At 45.8% G+C, this 14472-nt stretch overlaps 1 protein-coding gene across 1 annotated transcript; it reads left to right on the top strand.

The window, feature by feature from the left end:
* Positions 1–10881: 10881 nt before the first annotated feature.
* LOC136527835 (probable calcium-binding protein CML21) lies at positions 10882–14227 on the top strand. The gene is made up of 5 exons (XM_066520680.1): positions 10882–11151; positions 11597–11879; positions 12418–12617; positions 13322–13496; positions 13902–14227. Exons 2-5 carry the CDS (start codon positions 11684–11686, stop codon positions 14003–14005), a joined length of 675 nt encoding a protein of 224 aa, XP_066376777.1. The 5' UTR covers positions 10882–11151; positions 11597–11683; the 3' UTR covers positions 14006–14227.
* The last annotated feature ends 245 nt before the right edge of the window (positions 14228–14472 follow it).

Genomic DNA, 14472 nt, shown 5'->3' with positions numbered 1-14472 from the left:
GAACGTGGTGCAACCACTATGGCGAATTGGAAGAAAACGTCACGGCGGCAAGGGAACAGCGGAGACAGGGGAGGTCCTAGCATGGCATGGCTCGTCTGCGGCATCAACGCTCGTTCTGATGTGCCTGGCCATGGGGAACCTCAGGGCGTGCTCCAGGCAGACGTCCGCACGACCGCTGCAGTAAAGCGACGAGACGCGTCATGGTGCCGCAGCGGGTAGTGCCAGCCAATGGACATCGTGACGCGATGTCGAGGTGATGCGAAGCAGGCAGCTGTCCAGCGCGCAAGCAGCCAAGGGAGTCAATGGTGTGGCTCTGAGCGTAGCCGCTGGCGACGCGAACGCGGGACCCAGTGTGACCACGGCCATAGCGGGGCAGGGCAAGGCGTTGGCAGAGCATGGCCGGCGGCCAAGGCGCAACGCATCGGCTGGTGAGGCGAACAGCAGCGGGGCAGAGGTCGTAGGCAGGCAGCAGTGGGCAGGCGGCTAGGACGCGCAGGTCATGCGCGTGCACGACGCAGTGAGCGTAACTGGGCGCGGCAGTGGGCTCTGGCCTGCGCGACAGAGCACGCTAGCAAGCCAACCGGGGTGGTGACCGCGCCCAAAGCTCAGCCAGGTGGCGTGCACGATATTTAAAGTAGCTAGAAAATGCGTACGCCATGTTCCAAACGCTAAGCTAATTGCTCGATGCGAAAAGGGGTACACCGAGCCATCACCCACAGTCACGACATTGCGCTACTCCTTAAGCCAATTGTTCTACAACTAATGCCAAAGATGGCTTCGTCGACCTCTTCAAAGACTTATGCGGAGGACGTCGATTCGAATGGTTTCGCGTCGAATCCCAAACCTAACCCCCGGGGCGTACTCGCTAGCCATCCATTTCTTCGACCACACCTTTTTATCGCCATTCGCAAAACGTTTTATAACATTTTGTTTTAACAAGAATTCGATTAAGATAATAATTACGTTATGTGACACAAAACATAACCTTTGCTTTCCTGTTTTGTAAAAATGTTTCAATGCCAAACATTGATTATAAAGCCTGTCATACACATAATTCCGATGCTTACGAAATGTTCAGCAAAATATTACAATGTAACACCAGGGTGTTACAAGACGCCCCCAATGCTATGAGCAACTGATCATGATTTTGGGACGCACCCCATGTGACAGGGGCGAGTTGGTATCGGTGGGGGGCCATCAACCTGATAGTACACCCTGTAGTGGAAGCCCTCGCACTATAACACCCTCGGTGTTACACTATAAATCTTTTGCTAAAACACTATATGAGCATCATATTTATGTGTAAATGTGTGTAATATAGGCTGTAAAATAATGTACGTAACTCGAAACGCTCATCGAAAATGCGAAACGAATGTTATATTTCATGCCGCGTTATATCACTTAGGGTTCTAAATGAATTTTTATTGAACGAAAATGCTATAGAACGCATATATGAAACTTTAATAAAGTTTGTAGTACAAACTTCGTAGGTGGCGGTGAAATACTTGCAGTCAAGAATGGAATTCCCTAGCTAGCATGGTTGGTAGCTTGGAAATCGAATTCGACGCGAAACCGATCAAGACAGTCGAATTTCCTAAGTTGGAAAACGCTTTGACGAAGCTAAGTTTGGCAATTTTTGTAGGAGATTTGGGTTAAGTAATGGTGTGGTATTAGGGCTTGTTTCAGTAGTTTAACATACCCTCTTGAGTATAGAAAAACTGGTTTGGCATTTGAATCATCGAGTTTGATTTTTGGAACGCTTTAAAAGTTGTGCGCATGACGTTTCCAGCCGGTTTCATCGTGTGGACGCAGTCACCACTGCCCTGTGCCATTGTTGGCACGCCGGCCACGCACGCGCGTGTCTGGCCACACCCGGCTAGCCACGGTGGCCGGCTGCCTAGGGCGTGCGGCTGCTCCTTCCCACTACCACGGCGTGCCCTTGGGCCGCCCGCGTTGCGTCATTGTCGGCCCTGCTCCGCTGGTTGCTATCGCCGTCCGCTCAGGTGCAGTGGCATCCTTGGGCCACGACCATCATCGCTAGCATGCACACATGCCCCTACATCGCGTTATCACCTCGCGTGCGCTCACATCACTTGCGTCGCGTCGTCGCTGCTGCTGCTGCGCGCGCCTGCTGTGCTATCACGTGGCCTGGCCGCCGTCGTCTTGCGAGTCATGGGGCTGCGGTCACACATCATCGTGCTGGACTCGTATGCGCACATGGATCCATCTTCCGTCGCACCGTGTCCTCTCCCATTTAGTGGTTGCGCCACACCATGCTCCCCATCACGTCACCTCGAATGGCGTCGCGTCGGCCGACCGAGCCACGCCAAGGCCAACCCGCAGAGCTTGGTCCCATCCTTGTAATTGCGCATGCCAGGAGCTTGGTTTGGAGTCTAGCTTCGCGCCAAGCCTACCACTGCTATAGTCGTACGATGTCAGGGCATCAATTTGAGGTTTCCCCCACCGTCGACCCCCTTAAGACCCAACGACGTCGTCCACCTAATTGGCCTCTCATCGTCCACCTCCATCCAATTAACCGTGCACACAACTAGCTCTGGTAGTTAGCTCACGATTGAAGTCAACCCGATGAGCTTTCATCCTCCAATAAGGTATTGCGGAGCATTTTCCTCATAGCGGTCCGCCATGGCCGTCGAGGCGGGTGCTCGGACAGGGCGTTGCTCCGTGCTCTGTTGTTTCAATTGAGCGGTGCTTTTTGCGTCGTGTTGACTTGGTTGCCTCACCCATGTAGCAGTTTTGCCGGCGAAGCAGTAGGTCACCGGGGACGCCATTGCTGTGCTTACTGTGAACCAGAGCAACCCTATGCTCGTGGCCAACCACCTTGCCGAGCCGCGTGACTTCATCTAGGCCCTCCTACACGTCTCTGGTGAGGCCCTCCTGCTCCTAGGGTAGATGGTTGAGTCAGTTAGGGCCGAGGCTCGCCGGAGCGCGTGGCCACCACCGACAGACGCGGTGTAGATGCTGTGTCTGTGGCCGGCTTGTTTAGGAGTAGAACGGGTACATCTAGGACCTCTAGAATGTTATCAGTACTCTAGGCATGGAGTCTAGGTAGTGATGGTAGCGCTGGGCTAGACGTTTTCGCCAGCGTCAGTGTCACCGTGGCCAAACCCCACCGTGGTGCATGGCCACGCCTCTATGTGGCACCATTCGTGGTGTTTTGTACCTCTATCGACTGCGCTTGCGATGAAGAGTGTCACGATGGTGAGGTTTGCTGCCGAGGAGGTTCGTGCTCGCCGGCGTTTGGCCAGAGATGTTGCGGCCTCTGTTAAGTTTTGTCCAGGGACCTTGAAAAACATGAACTCGAGTAAGAGTAGGGTGCTAGATGCAAAAGCCGTGACTCAGTTAAATAGTGTTGAGTTAGCTTCACGAATGGGAAAGAGAATGGGGGCTCTTTAGCAAAATAGCCAGCTCACACGTGGGCTCCGCCGTGGGCCGTGTTTGCGCGCCGAGCCACGTGGGCCGTGCCGGTGTGCTGCGCCGCTCGTTCATGGGCCACGCTGTGGAATTTGGTTTTTCAATTTCTAGTGAATTAGTAAAGGTTTATTCAATTTGGTTTTGAGCTGAACTTTGAAAAATGATAGTAAATGTTGTAGGTATCCAAAAATAGTGAAACAAAATTTGTTAGGTTCACAAAAATGCTATCTAGCTAATGGTGTAGTTAGTTTATAGTTATCTGTGGTAATGATAGATTCATAAATTCAATTTAGAAAGCTTAGTATTAGTTAGCTTAATATTTATAGGAATTTTTATGGCAAAACGGTGATAGCTTTAGCCATAACATTTTTACAGTAGGCTCATTAGATTATTATGTGCTCACTATAATTTTTCTAGCCCTAGAGTAGGTTGATAAATAGAATAGCTAGTACTCCTTGTTTAATCATATATAGAGTAAATCGATATTAAGAATAGGGATTCCTTTAGTTGCTAAGTTAATACATGAAATGTTGCATACTATTTAGTGGGAATGATAGGTAACGTAGCGTCTTAGTTGGTAGAGCTAGTTCAGTAGATTGACAGATGTATTTTTTATTTTATGAATTGTTGTTGTCGTATTACTAAGTGTTGCATCATCATTTCATACATGTAGATCACGAGTTGGTAGAGTTCGTGCCTGCGGACGAACAAGACTACAAGGAGATTATTGAGGAGTACGAGGAGGAGGTTCTTATAAAGGAGGGAACTCTGGAGTCGTTCGTTGCTGACTGTGTTGACCCACCGCCTGCCCAAGGCAAGCCTCGGTGTATAACCTCTATTTTTGAATGATCAATGAATATATATATATATGCTGTGCATTTACGTTATAGGTATTTTATGGAAACTACATGCATAGATATACCTACCTATGAGTCCTACTAGTATAGGTCGAGTAGCTGCTATGCTCAGGGTATCGGTAGCGTGAGTAACCTGCTGTTACTCACAATAGGTGAAAATTTATGATCACTCATGATAAAATGATGGAAAGGAAAATGGAGACCGATGAAAGCTCTAGTTTGGTTTTGGTTAATTGATGAAACCCTAAGTGCTAACCTAGTTTACCAAGTGATTATGAGATAGGTAGCACTACTCCAAGTGATGAAGCAATGGCAAAGATCATGGCGATGGTGATGGCATGGTGATGATCAAATGCTTAAACTTGGAAAAGAAGAAAGAGAAAAACAAAAGGCTCAAGGCAAAGGTATAAAATGTAGGAGCCATTTTGTTTTGGTGATCAAGACACTTAGCGAGTGTGATCACATTTAGGATTGATAGCCGTACTATTAAGAGGGGTGAAACTCGTATCGGAATGCGGTTATCAAAGTGCCACTAGATGCTCTAACTCATTGCATATGCATTTAGGATCTAGGAGAGTGCTAACACCCTTGAAAATGTTTGTGAAAATATGCTAACACATGTGCACAAAGGTGATACACTTGGTGGTTGGCACATTTGATCAAGGGTGGTGAAGTTTAGGTGCAAGGGTAAGAAACTCCACCGGCAGAGTGTCCGCCCGTAGAGTGCGGATAGTCCGACGGTGCCACCGACGCCCTAGACAGAAAAGTTGGAGGTCACTGCAAGTGACCAGACGCTGGCCTCGGCTGGACTGGAGCGTCCGGTCAGTGGCAGCAGAGGGCGCGTGTTTTGGTCCTCGATCGGACGCTGGCGCTAGAAGCGACCGGACACTGACAGGGTGTGTCCGGTCAGTGCTGACATACGCTGACGTAGGGCATACAGAAGAGAAGTTGAGTGACCAGACGCTGGGTGAGTCCGGTCAAGCATGACCGGACGAGTCCGGTCGTGAAATCTCACGTTTGGAAGCTTACTGGAAACGACCGGACGCTGAGATCCAGCGTCCGGTCACTTTGTAACTGACGTGTCCGGTCATGTCATGACCGTTGAGATCAGACGACTCCTGTTGAATGCAGGATGACACATGGCTTACATCGGTTGACCGGACGCTGGGTCTAGAGTCCGGTCAGTCTGACCGGAGCGTCTGGTCAGCCCGTGTTATGCCCAGTGAAGGAGTATAACGGCTCTATTTCGTGGGGACTTCTATTTAAGCCCTATGGCCGGCTCAAGCTCACTCTCTAGCACATTTTCATTGACATAGCAACCTTGTGAGCTTAGCCAAAGTCCTCCCACTCATCTCCATCATTGATTCATCATCTTTGTGAGATTGGGAGAGAATCCAAGTGCATTGCTTGAGTGATTGCATCTAGAGGCACTTGATATCCGTGTTGCGCTGTGGATTTCGCTTGTTACTCTTGGTGGTTACCACCACCTAGACGGCTCGGTGCAGCGGTGGAGGATCGGCACGAGTTGGTGATTGTTCGTGGCCGTCTCCGGTGATTGTGAGGGGAGTTGTACCTTCTCCGGCGGAGCGCCGAAAGGTAACTCTAGTAAATTGCTCATGTCATTGAGTTACCTCACTTGTGGGTCGGTTCTTGCGGTGTCCTATCATGTGGACGAGGTTTGTGAAACACCTCTTAGCCACCGAACCACCAAGTGTTGGTCGACACAACGGGGACGTAGCGTGTTGGCAAGCACGTGAACCTCAGGAGAAAATCGATTGTCTCTTGACTTTGGCATTCTCCCAGTGATTGGCTATATATTCATCTTGTGATTGGTTCATCCCCTACATGTTGGTATAATCACTCTACTCACTCATTTACATTCTTGCAAACTGGTTGATACAAGCTCTTTAGTGTAATTAGAATTGAGAGCTTGCTTTATTATTTACATTCATCTAGTTGAGCTCTTTAGAGTAGCAAGGTTGAGAGCTCTTAGTGAGTAATTACATAGCAAGTTTGCGTGCCTAAGTAATCATTGCAACTAGAATTGTTGGATAGGTGGCTTACAACCCTTGTAGAGCTAGAGCAAGTTTGCATTACGCTATTTGTCATACTAATCAAATTGCTCTAGTTGATTTGTAGATTTTTAAATAGGCTATTCACCCCCCTCTAGCCATATTAGGACCTTTCAACCGGGTAGGGATATGGTTTGGGTATTGGTGGATGTAAGAGGTTGTGTCATGCGACCAACAGGGCATAGCTTGGTTACACTTTTTCCCTGTTTGTATCGGTTAAGGACCGGTCGTTGCATTGGCTTCTAGATATGTCACAGACTTATTATCCTGAGCACATACTTGGGTATGGCGCAGGAAAGACTTGATGCTCTCTTGTTGTGGGTTCCAGCTCTTTTCGGACTGACTGATTGGAGGCAGGGATGGTGGAGGTCCTTGCACCGCACTAAGTCTAGGACTTAGGAGACGGGGACCTGGACCCCATGATGGTTTGGTCCTGCTTATGCCTATGGTACAAGCGAGGCGTATGTTTTTAGGGTACCCAGCTGGGGGCATTGATTCGTGAATCGCCGGGCAATCCGGTACGGCTTGTCTATAGTCTAGCACCGTAGTAAGAACTGAAAGATGAAATGTGATGAAATGGAACCGATTACTCAACCCTTGCTTGAAAGTAGAACATGTGCTTACATAGCAAGGCTAGATAATAAATAAATCATGACTGCTAATAATAACATAAATAAGGATTCACTATTAGTATTGCTTTCTGCAAAAAGAAACCCAGCAAACTATAAAGCTTATCATATTCCTTGGAGTCGATAAATTATTTCCACTAGTCAGATAAGTCTTGCGAGTACATTGTGTACTCAGGGTTTATTTACCCCTGTTGCAGGTTTAACTTGAGGAGTACCCGTTGTGTGAAGGATTCTTCTGGTGGGCACAGACGGATCCTTGCTCATTATCGATAGATGTTTATTATTATTCCATTGTTTAATATTCCGCACTCTGAATTTGGTATTGTAATAATATATTTCTAAGAACTCTAGATGTATGAAATGGATTAAGTATTATAACTCATTCTCATTATTGGATCCTTGGAAAAAATATGGACTTTTTGGGCTCTCCCTTGGGTGTGCCTGATGGAACCCGCCCGCTGTGGCGTGCTTTCGGGGTGCTTAGTTTCTGGTGGAAGACAAGCGCCTCTGTAAGTGCGTTATTTCAAGTGGTTCTGCCACACGCACTCCTCCCGCCTTATCGGACGAGCCGGTCTTACCGTGTAGTGGTGCTCAGCCCTCGAAGAGAGTCCATAGGGAACATTCTATTAACAGTCCATGTAGTAAGAAGAGTAGCAAGACTCCATCCATTGATGACTGTCTTGATGACCTGAGCCACATTATCAGGGAGGCTAGGTCCCAGAAGGCCATCAGCCCACAGATGTCAAGGAGTTGTCCCAAATCAATCAGATTCTGAAGGAAGATGGTTACAACGAGAGTTATGTAGTATTCGCGCAAGCCCTTAACCTTTGCAACAACAGGCTCCATCGTCGGGCTTTTCTTGATTTGGAAACTAAAGAGGGCCAGCTGAACTGGGTCAATGTGTTGTGGGACTTCGTGTGCTCCACGAAGTCCCAGTGATCAGCACTATTGTTCGTACTGCGGTTTTTTCTACTGTTTCTATTTTCCACCATGTGCATGTTGAGTTGATTATGTTTGTTGTTTCGTTATGTTCGTTTTGTTTGTTTTAATAAAGACCGTTGTGGAGAACTAAGTGCATGTCGTTGTCTCATTTTTTGAATAAAATATATGTGTCGTGCTGTGAGTGTTGTAAGACCTTATGCATGGATCACTTTTCTATTGTTCATGCCTTACATACATTTGTCTAAGGTGGTTGTGCCAACTACCTAGTTTAGGTAACTTGACATGTTCACTTATCAGCAAATGTTTTGTTCCCAATATATGCATCAGCATCTTACTGATTTGTGCCCATTTGCAGGTAGCACAATGAGCAGCACTGACGAGTAGTCGTACAGTGACACTTCCAGTGATGGACCGAGCACTGTGATCTTGGCGAAGGCAGCAGTCGTGCTGCGAAGGTTGAAAGGTATTATGGCACAACAAATGCCTGAGGTAAATCCTCCTTGTCCCATTCCTAAACTATCTGGAGCCTAATGGATGGAACTTACCCTTGCCGACCAAACCAAATGTATAGACAATTTACGCATGACGCGTGATGTCTTCATGCATTTGCATGACACCCTGCTTCCTTTCGGCCTGCCATCAACAGATAAGTGTACCTCGGTAGAAGCTTTAGGCATGTACATCTGGACCTGTGCCCACCAATCTGTCAGTAGAGAGTGCAAACATAGGTTTGAAAGGTCTTTAGATACAGTTAGCAAAAAGTTAACAGAAGTTGCAGAGGTCATGTATAGGTGGGCAAAGACTGTCCTAGTGCCCGTAGATAGGAAGTACGCACGCGTAAGCCAGAAACTTGCTGCATATGCACCATGGTTTGATGGATGCATAGGTACTATAGATGACACGCACATAAAGGTTGAGGTTAACCGTGAAGCAAAGGCTGATTTCTTCAATATGAAAGGCGAAACAACAATTAATGTTTGTGCCATCATGGATATGGATGGTCGTTTCACATACGTGGGGGCCGAGAAGGCGGGGCCATGTCATGACATGGCGGTGTTGAAAGACTGTCAGGACGACGATTGGTTCGCGCATCCCCCAGCAGGTTCGTGATGCCTGGCAAAAAAAATTCCGTCATGTTGTCACTGATTTTTACTTGGCAGTGCTTAAATATAGCTTTATGTATAACAATGCTTGCATAGGTTACAAGGACCTTGATTGCTTGTTGTTTGTTCTTACCACGTATTGCCTGAGATGATTGGATGAAATGCTAATGATTCAATAGTTGTCACTTTCCCACTCCTTGTGTATGACAATAGTTGCGTAGGTTACCATGAATATAAGTATTACTGGTGGTGCAACGGTATTGTTGGGTATGCTAAGTACATGCTGGTACACAGTAGCTGAAGCAATTGGATTAGTTATTTGTGCAAATATGTCAAGATTATGGTCTTGTTGGAATGGTTTGATATGAATTTGGACACTATCTAACTGTGCGGTAATATATGTGTGGTGAAGATTATTCTGTTGATACCTAGATGTTGGTACATTTTGGCTCAGTATAAGTTAGTTTGATGCAATTGGGACTACTTATTTTTTGCCGCATTCATAGTCCAGAGTTGACTTTAGGTGTTTCTGTTGTGAGTACAAACCACAATGGCATCTGTTGTGTTGTGTTTCCTCATCCAGTATAACTAATTGGTGATCTGTTGTCATTTTTTGTAGGCCGGTACTACCTGGCAGACGCGGGTTACATGGACTGCCAGGTTACATGACTCCCTTCAGAAACACAAGGTATCATATGAACGATTTTAGGGGCGTAGATTTGCATCGGTTGCAGCGGGAGGAAAAATTCAACTACATTCATGTGAAGCTGCAAAATGTCATCGAAAGGAGGTTTGGGGGCTTGAAAGAATGTTGGCATATTCTGAAAAGGGGTGTCGTACTGCAAGAGGAAGAAGCAAGCTATGATAATCATTTCATGCTTTTCATTAGAAAATTACTTGTGGCTGCTTAAGTACGGAGCTGATCCACCTTCGTATGAGCTGTCGGAGTGGGTTGAGCTAAATCGGGGAACCTAAACCTCTGCAGTTAGGGAGTTGATATCTATGGTTGTGCGGAGTGGTATCTGATTTAGGAAAGTTGAGGTAATGCAGTTACTTTAGTAATTCAATTTGAATTAGGTAGTTACGGATTTGTTTATGAGTGACAATGAGTACTGATCGCAGAAGTAGCTCGAAGGCGAGTGGTGTATGTGCACCTGCAGGTTGTAGGTATGTGTGCATTTTGGTTAGTGGGATCATGAATGCTACAATGTTTGTGCTGTATATATGCCTACTGTGGTATTTGTAGTGTATGATCTTTGTGTTGTATGGATGAAACAAATGGACTGTGAAATGTTGGTTGAACCTATAACTTGTTTAACCGTGAATTACGGATTGCAAATGTGTTGTAAACAATCTTATGTGCATTGTGATTTGACGTCATTATATGAAAACACCCATTATTGACGCTAATAATCAGTTTGAATCTAAAATTATTAAATCAGTCGTTTTAAATCTGTTGGGAATGGCTGACGGCTGGAATTGGCTGGCTGGTGTGACCGGTCCAAGCCCCAGCTTTTACTAGCCAATTCAGGGCTGCCGAACAGGCCGGTGATCTGGCGGTGGAGGCGGCTGCATTGGAGTGGTCACTGGTGACTATTGACTTGGTGAGGAGGAATATTTGACCGCTCCAGTCTGCAGTCTCCAGGTGTCACTCAACAGCACGCACGCCGCGTCGCCGCGTGCTACCTAGGCTCGGCTAGTCATCGGTCGGTCATCCCAACGCCCAAGCCCAAAGCTGGGGAGAGGCATTGCCACCGCCTAGCACGCTGGACCCACCTGTCGGCCTCCCGAAGGGCGGAACACCTGAGGCCAACGCCGGCCGTGCCGCTCCTGCTTCTGCTGCCTCTTCCCACCAAGCCAGCAGTCCCAGCACGAGAGCTCCCTGCTCGGCCCCTCTCTTCTCTCTTTCTCATCAGTTTCTCCTGCTGCTTGGCTCATCGGGCCGGCGGCCCGAATAATCCCCCTGCGGATTCCCCCCTCTCCTGAAGGCGAAAGCTCGCGCCTTTCTTTCCCTCGTCGATCGATTATCAACCCCGGCGGACTCCGCGCAGAGCTCACATCGCCGATCCCGCTCCCGGATTCTCTTGGTGCCGCCAGGAGACGGCGTCCAGTCCAGGCAAGCGCTCCTCGCCTTGCAATCTTCTTCCCTTCTCGTCGCCGTTCGATTCCGCGCTAGCTCGAACCGATCTTTGTTTCTTGACTTGTTTTGGTGGGTTCGTTGGTACACTGACAACGAACTGGCTGCTATTCCTCTTTTCCTCAGAGTGGAATCGGGCAGAGGGAACTGGCTGCTATTCCCTTTTTCCTTGCGTTCAATCTTGATATTATTTTTCTTTAAGGTTCTCTGTTGTCTCCTGTGGACGTATATGTTTCTACTGTTAATATCTCATCTCGTAATTGCATACGGGGCGCGATTATGATGGTGAAATCCTGTTCTTGTTACTCAGACAGCCTCCCTGTTCGGCGTCTCGATTGCTTCCACTCCTTGCAGAACATTATTCTACTTGAAACAGCTGTCATGCATGAGTGATGATGCTTAACTGATTGCTATTCATTTTCAGATTTTCAGCTGCTCCGTGTGTATCTGATCGGGGGCATCTTCGGTTGAAAGAAAAAAAAATATCGGGGTCACTATCTGAACTGCTAGCATGGGGGCTGTGCTTGGACGGCATGACACCCACAAGCGGAGTTTCCATGGTTCGAAGCTGGAGGCAAAGATGGTTGATGCTATGCAGCAGAGAGCGTCGCATGGAACTTCACTGAAATCATTCGATAGTATTATCATGAAGTTCCCCAAAATTGACGAGAGTTTTAGAAAATGCAAGACTATCTTCGAACAATTTGGTGAGTTCTGCCCTTTTGCTTGTGCTTTGGAGAGTCTGGACACTTTCATGCTTTTAGTGAAAATGCCAATGTGTCATGTGGCAATTTGGTGATTAAGCTTCTTTTCAATTGTATTTCTCAAGATTCAGAACTGGACCTGATAGTTTCACTTACTCATTTAGTGCTGTTTTACATATAGTTATAGTTCTTGTCATAAACTGTTCAAATTCTCATAATTTATGCCAATGCTTGTTTATTCGTTTTCCCTTTGATTCCTATGCTTCTGTTGTTTACACCTCCCTCTGCTTCTATTTCTTCATTTATGATCAAACTTATAACTCCTAAGCATTTAGTATTCACTACATGGTTGTAAGGTAGCGACATCCTATCTCTTTTATTTACTAAAAGGAAAACATGTGTGTCAGTGGGAAGTAATCAAAGTGGGAAGACTGTTATGCTCTGTGGAATATTTGTTGACTTGCGCTAATGGAGACAACTATTTTAGACATTGTCAGTTTTCATGTTCCCATTCATGTATCAAGAAGTGGTGCTTTTGCAGATGAAGATTCCAATGGCGAAATAGATAAAGAAGAACTGAAACATTGTTTTCAAAAGCTGGAAATCTCATTCACAGAGGAGGAGATATGTGATCTCTTTGAAGCTTGCGATATAAATGAAGATATGGGCATGAAGTTCAATGAGTTCATTGTCTTTCTGTGCCTTGTCTATCTTCTCAATGAACCAGCTGTCTCAGAAGCAGTATCCTTCATAAGTCATATTAATTCACATAGTAACATCCTGATTGTATTATTAGTGTTATTGTCACATTGTGTAGTGTTGGTACAGAGGTATGCTAATGTAATTTTACTTTACTTATAAAAAAGTAATTTTACTTTGATATTTTTTCTTAAATCCATTAGCGAAGTTGTGGTTTATTTATATAATTACATGTGGTTCCTATTGGCAGATTTGAGATACTGATAGTGATGCATTATGTTAGTGGAACACCATTTTTCATCTTAATATAAACAACAACAACAACAACAACAACAACAACAACATAGCCTTTCAGTCCCAAGCAAGTTAGGGTAGGCTAGAGTTGAAACCCACCAAGAGCCCCAAGTCACGGTTCCGACACTTCAATAGCTGCTTTCCAAGCACTCCTATTCAAACATAGATCTCTAGGTATCTCCCAAGCTTTCAAATATCTTTTTATTGTCTTCCCCCATGTCAATTTCGGTCTTCCTCTACCTCTCCTCATATTATTAGCTTGGCTTAGGACTCCACAATGCACTGGTGCCTCTGGAGGTCTCCTTTCATCCTAATATAAGCTTGCCACAATTTTGATTGGATTATGAAGGTTTGTAGATTTACTGTGAGAAATTTTTGCACTCAGGCTCTGTTTTAGATTTCTTATGCCATTTCTGTCAGGAGTATTCCTGTTTCCTTTACATACTTCACAGAAGATAAAGATGGGCCTAGGAAATCTTGAGGCAACTTTTGAGACCTTGGTTGATGCATTTGTCTTCTTGGATAAGAATAAAGATGGGTACGTGAGCAAGGATGAGATGATTCAAGCAATAAATGAGACCACGACAGGAGAGCGCTCTTCTGGGCGTATAGCCATGAAAAGATTTGGTCAGTTTTCTATTTCTTGGTAGCTCCATACCTACTAGTCTTTTGTGTAAGTGAACCACCACATGTTCTTCTCGGTTGGACCACTCCCTTCCCAACTACTAGTCTTTGCTGAGAGGGAAAAGAGGTACACAGGGGAGGGGAGGGGGGGGGGGGGGGGGGGGGGATCTCTTTAAAAAAATGCTTCTTTCCAAAGAAAGAAAGGCACCTATTCAGGAAAACGACGAGTTTCCTAATGTCTGTTCAGTACATCTCTAGTCATCTGAAATGCTTAGCTTCACATCAAACTTTAGCTGCTTCCTTTCTGTGAAGTCTAAAAACTTGCACACTCATAATTCCTGTTACTATTTTGAAACTTCTATCATATCTTTCCATTCCTGATGTTTACCTTTCTTTACATGGCACCAGAGGAAATGGACTGGGACAAGAATGGAATGGTGACATTCAAGGAATTTCTGTTTGCCTTCACTCGTTGGGTAGGGATTGATGAAAATGAGGACGACGATGAATGAGGACTGTGAAGGCTGTTTATTCTTCAAGGGTTAGGACAAGATCAGACCTGGAGAGGCTGGAAATGAATGACAGATAAAAGTAGTTGATGTTCATTGGTTGCTTGTTGATCATGATGTTCATGTCATTGTTAATAGAATGTGTCAACATACTCCTAGTAGGATGACTTGCATGTCTCAACACTGGTATCAATGTTACTGTTGCTATCTGTTACTAAATCTGCTCCCCTTGTTGCCGTTCGATCCCGCCCTAGCTTTTTAAATCGTGTCAAGCTTCTTGTTTCTTGATTTGTATTGGTGGGTTCGTTGGTACTTTGAGAACAAACTAGCTACTATTCCCCTTTTCCTCAGGGTGGAATTGGAGTGCACAGGGAACAAGGGTTGAATCTTGATATCCTTTTTCCGATGAACTCTGTTGTCTCCTTATATGTTTCTACTATTATAGTATCTTATCTCATTTCTCATACTTG

Source organism: Miscanthus floridulus, chromosome 19 (genome assembly GCF_019320115.1).
Source record: "Miscanthus floridulus cultivar M001 chromosome 19, ASM1932011v1, whole genome shotgun sequence".
NCBI classification, from domain to species: Eukaryota; Viridiplantae; Streptophyta; class Magnoliopsida; order Poales; family Poaceae; genus Miscanthus; species Miscanthus floridulus.
Note: the sequence above shows the minus strand (reverse complement) of the source record. Positions and strands in the feature narration are given on the sequence as shown.

Bases quoted from the DNA above. Each gene is read 5' to 3' on its own strand.
- LOC136527835 (XM_066520680.1), top strand. From the start codon at position 11,684: ATGGGGGCTGTGCTTGGACGGCATGACACCCACAAGCGGAGTTTCCAT. The intron at 12,618-13,321 runs GTATCCTTCATA...CATACTTCACAG, and splicing joins AACCAGCTGTCTCAGAAGCA to AAGATAAAGATGGGCCTAGG. The intron at 13,497-13,901 runs GTCAGTTTTCTA...ACATGGCACCAG, and splicing joins TATAGCCATGAAAAGATTTG to AGGAAATGGACTGGGACAAG.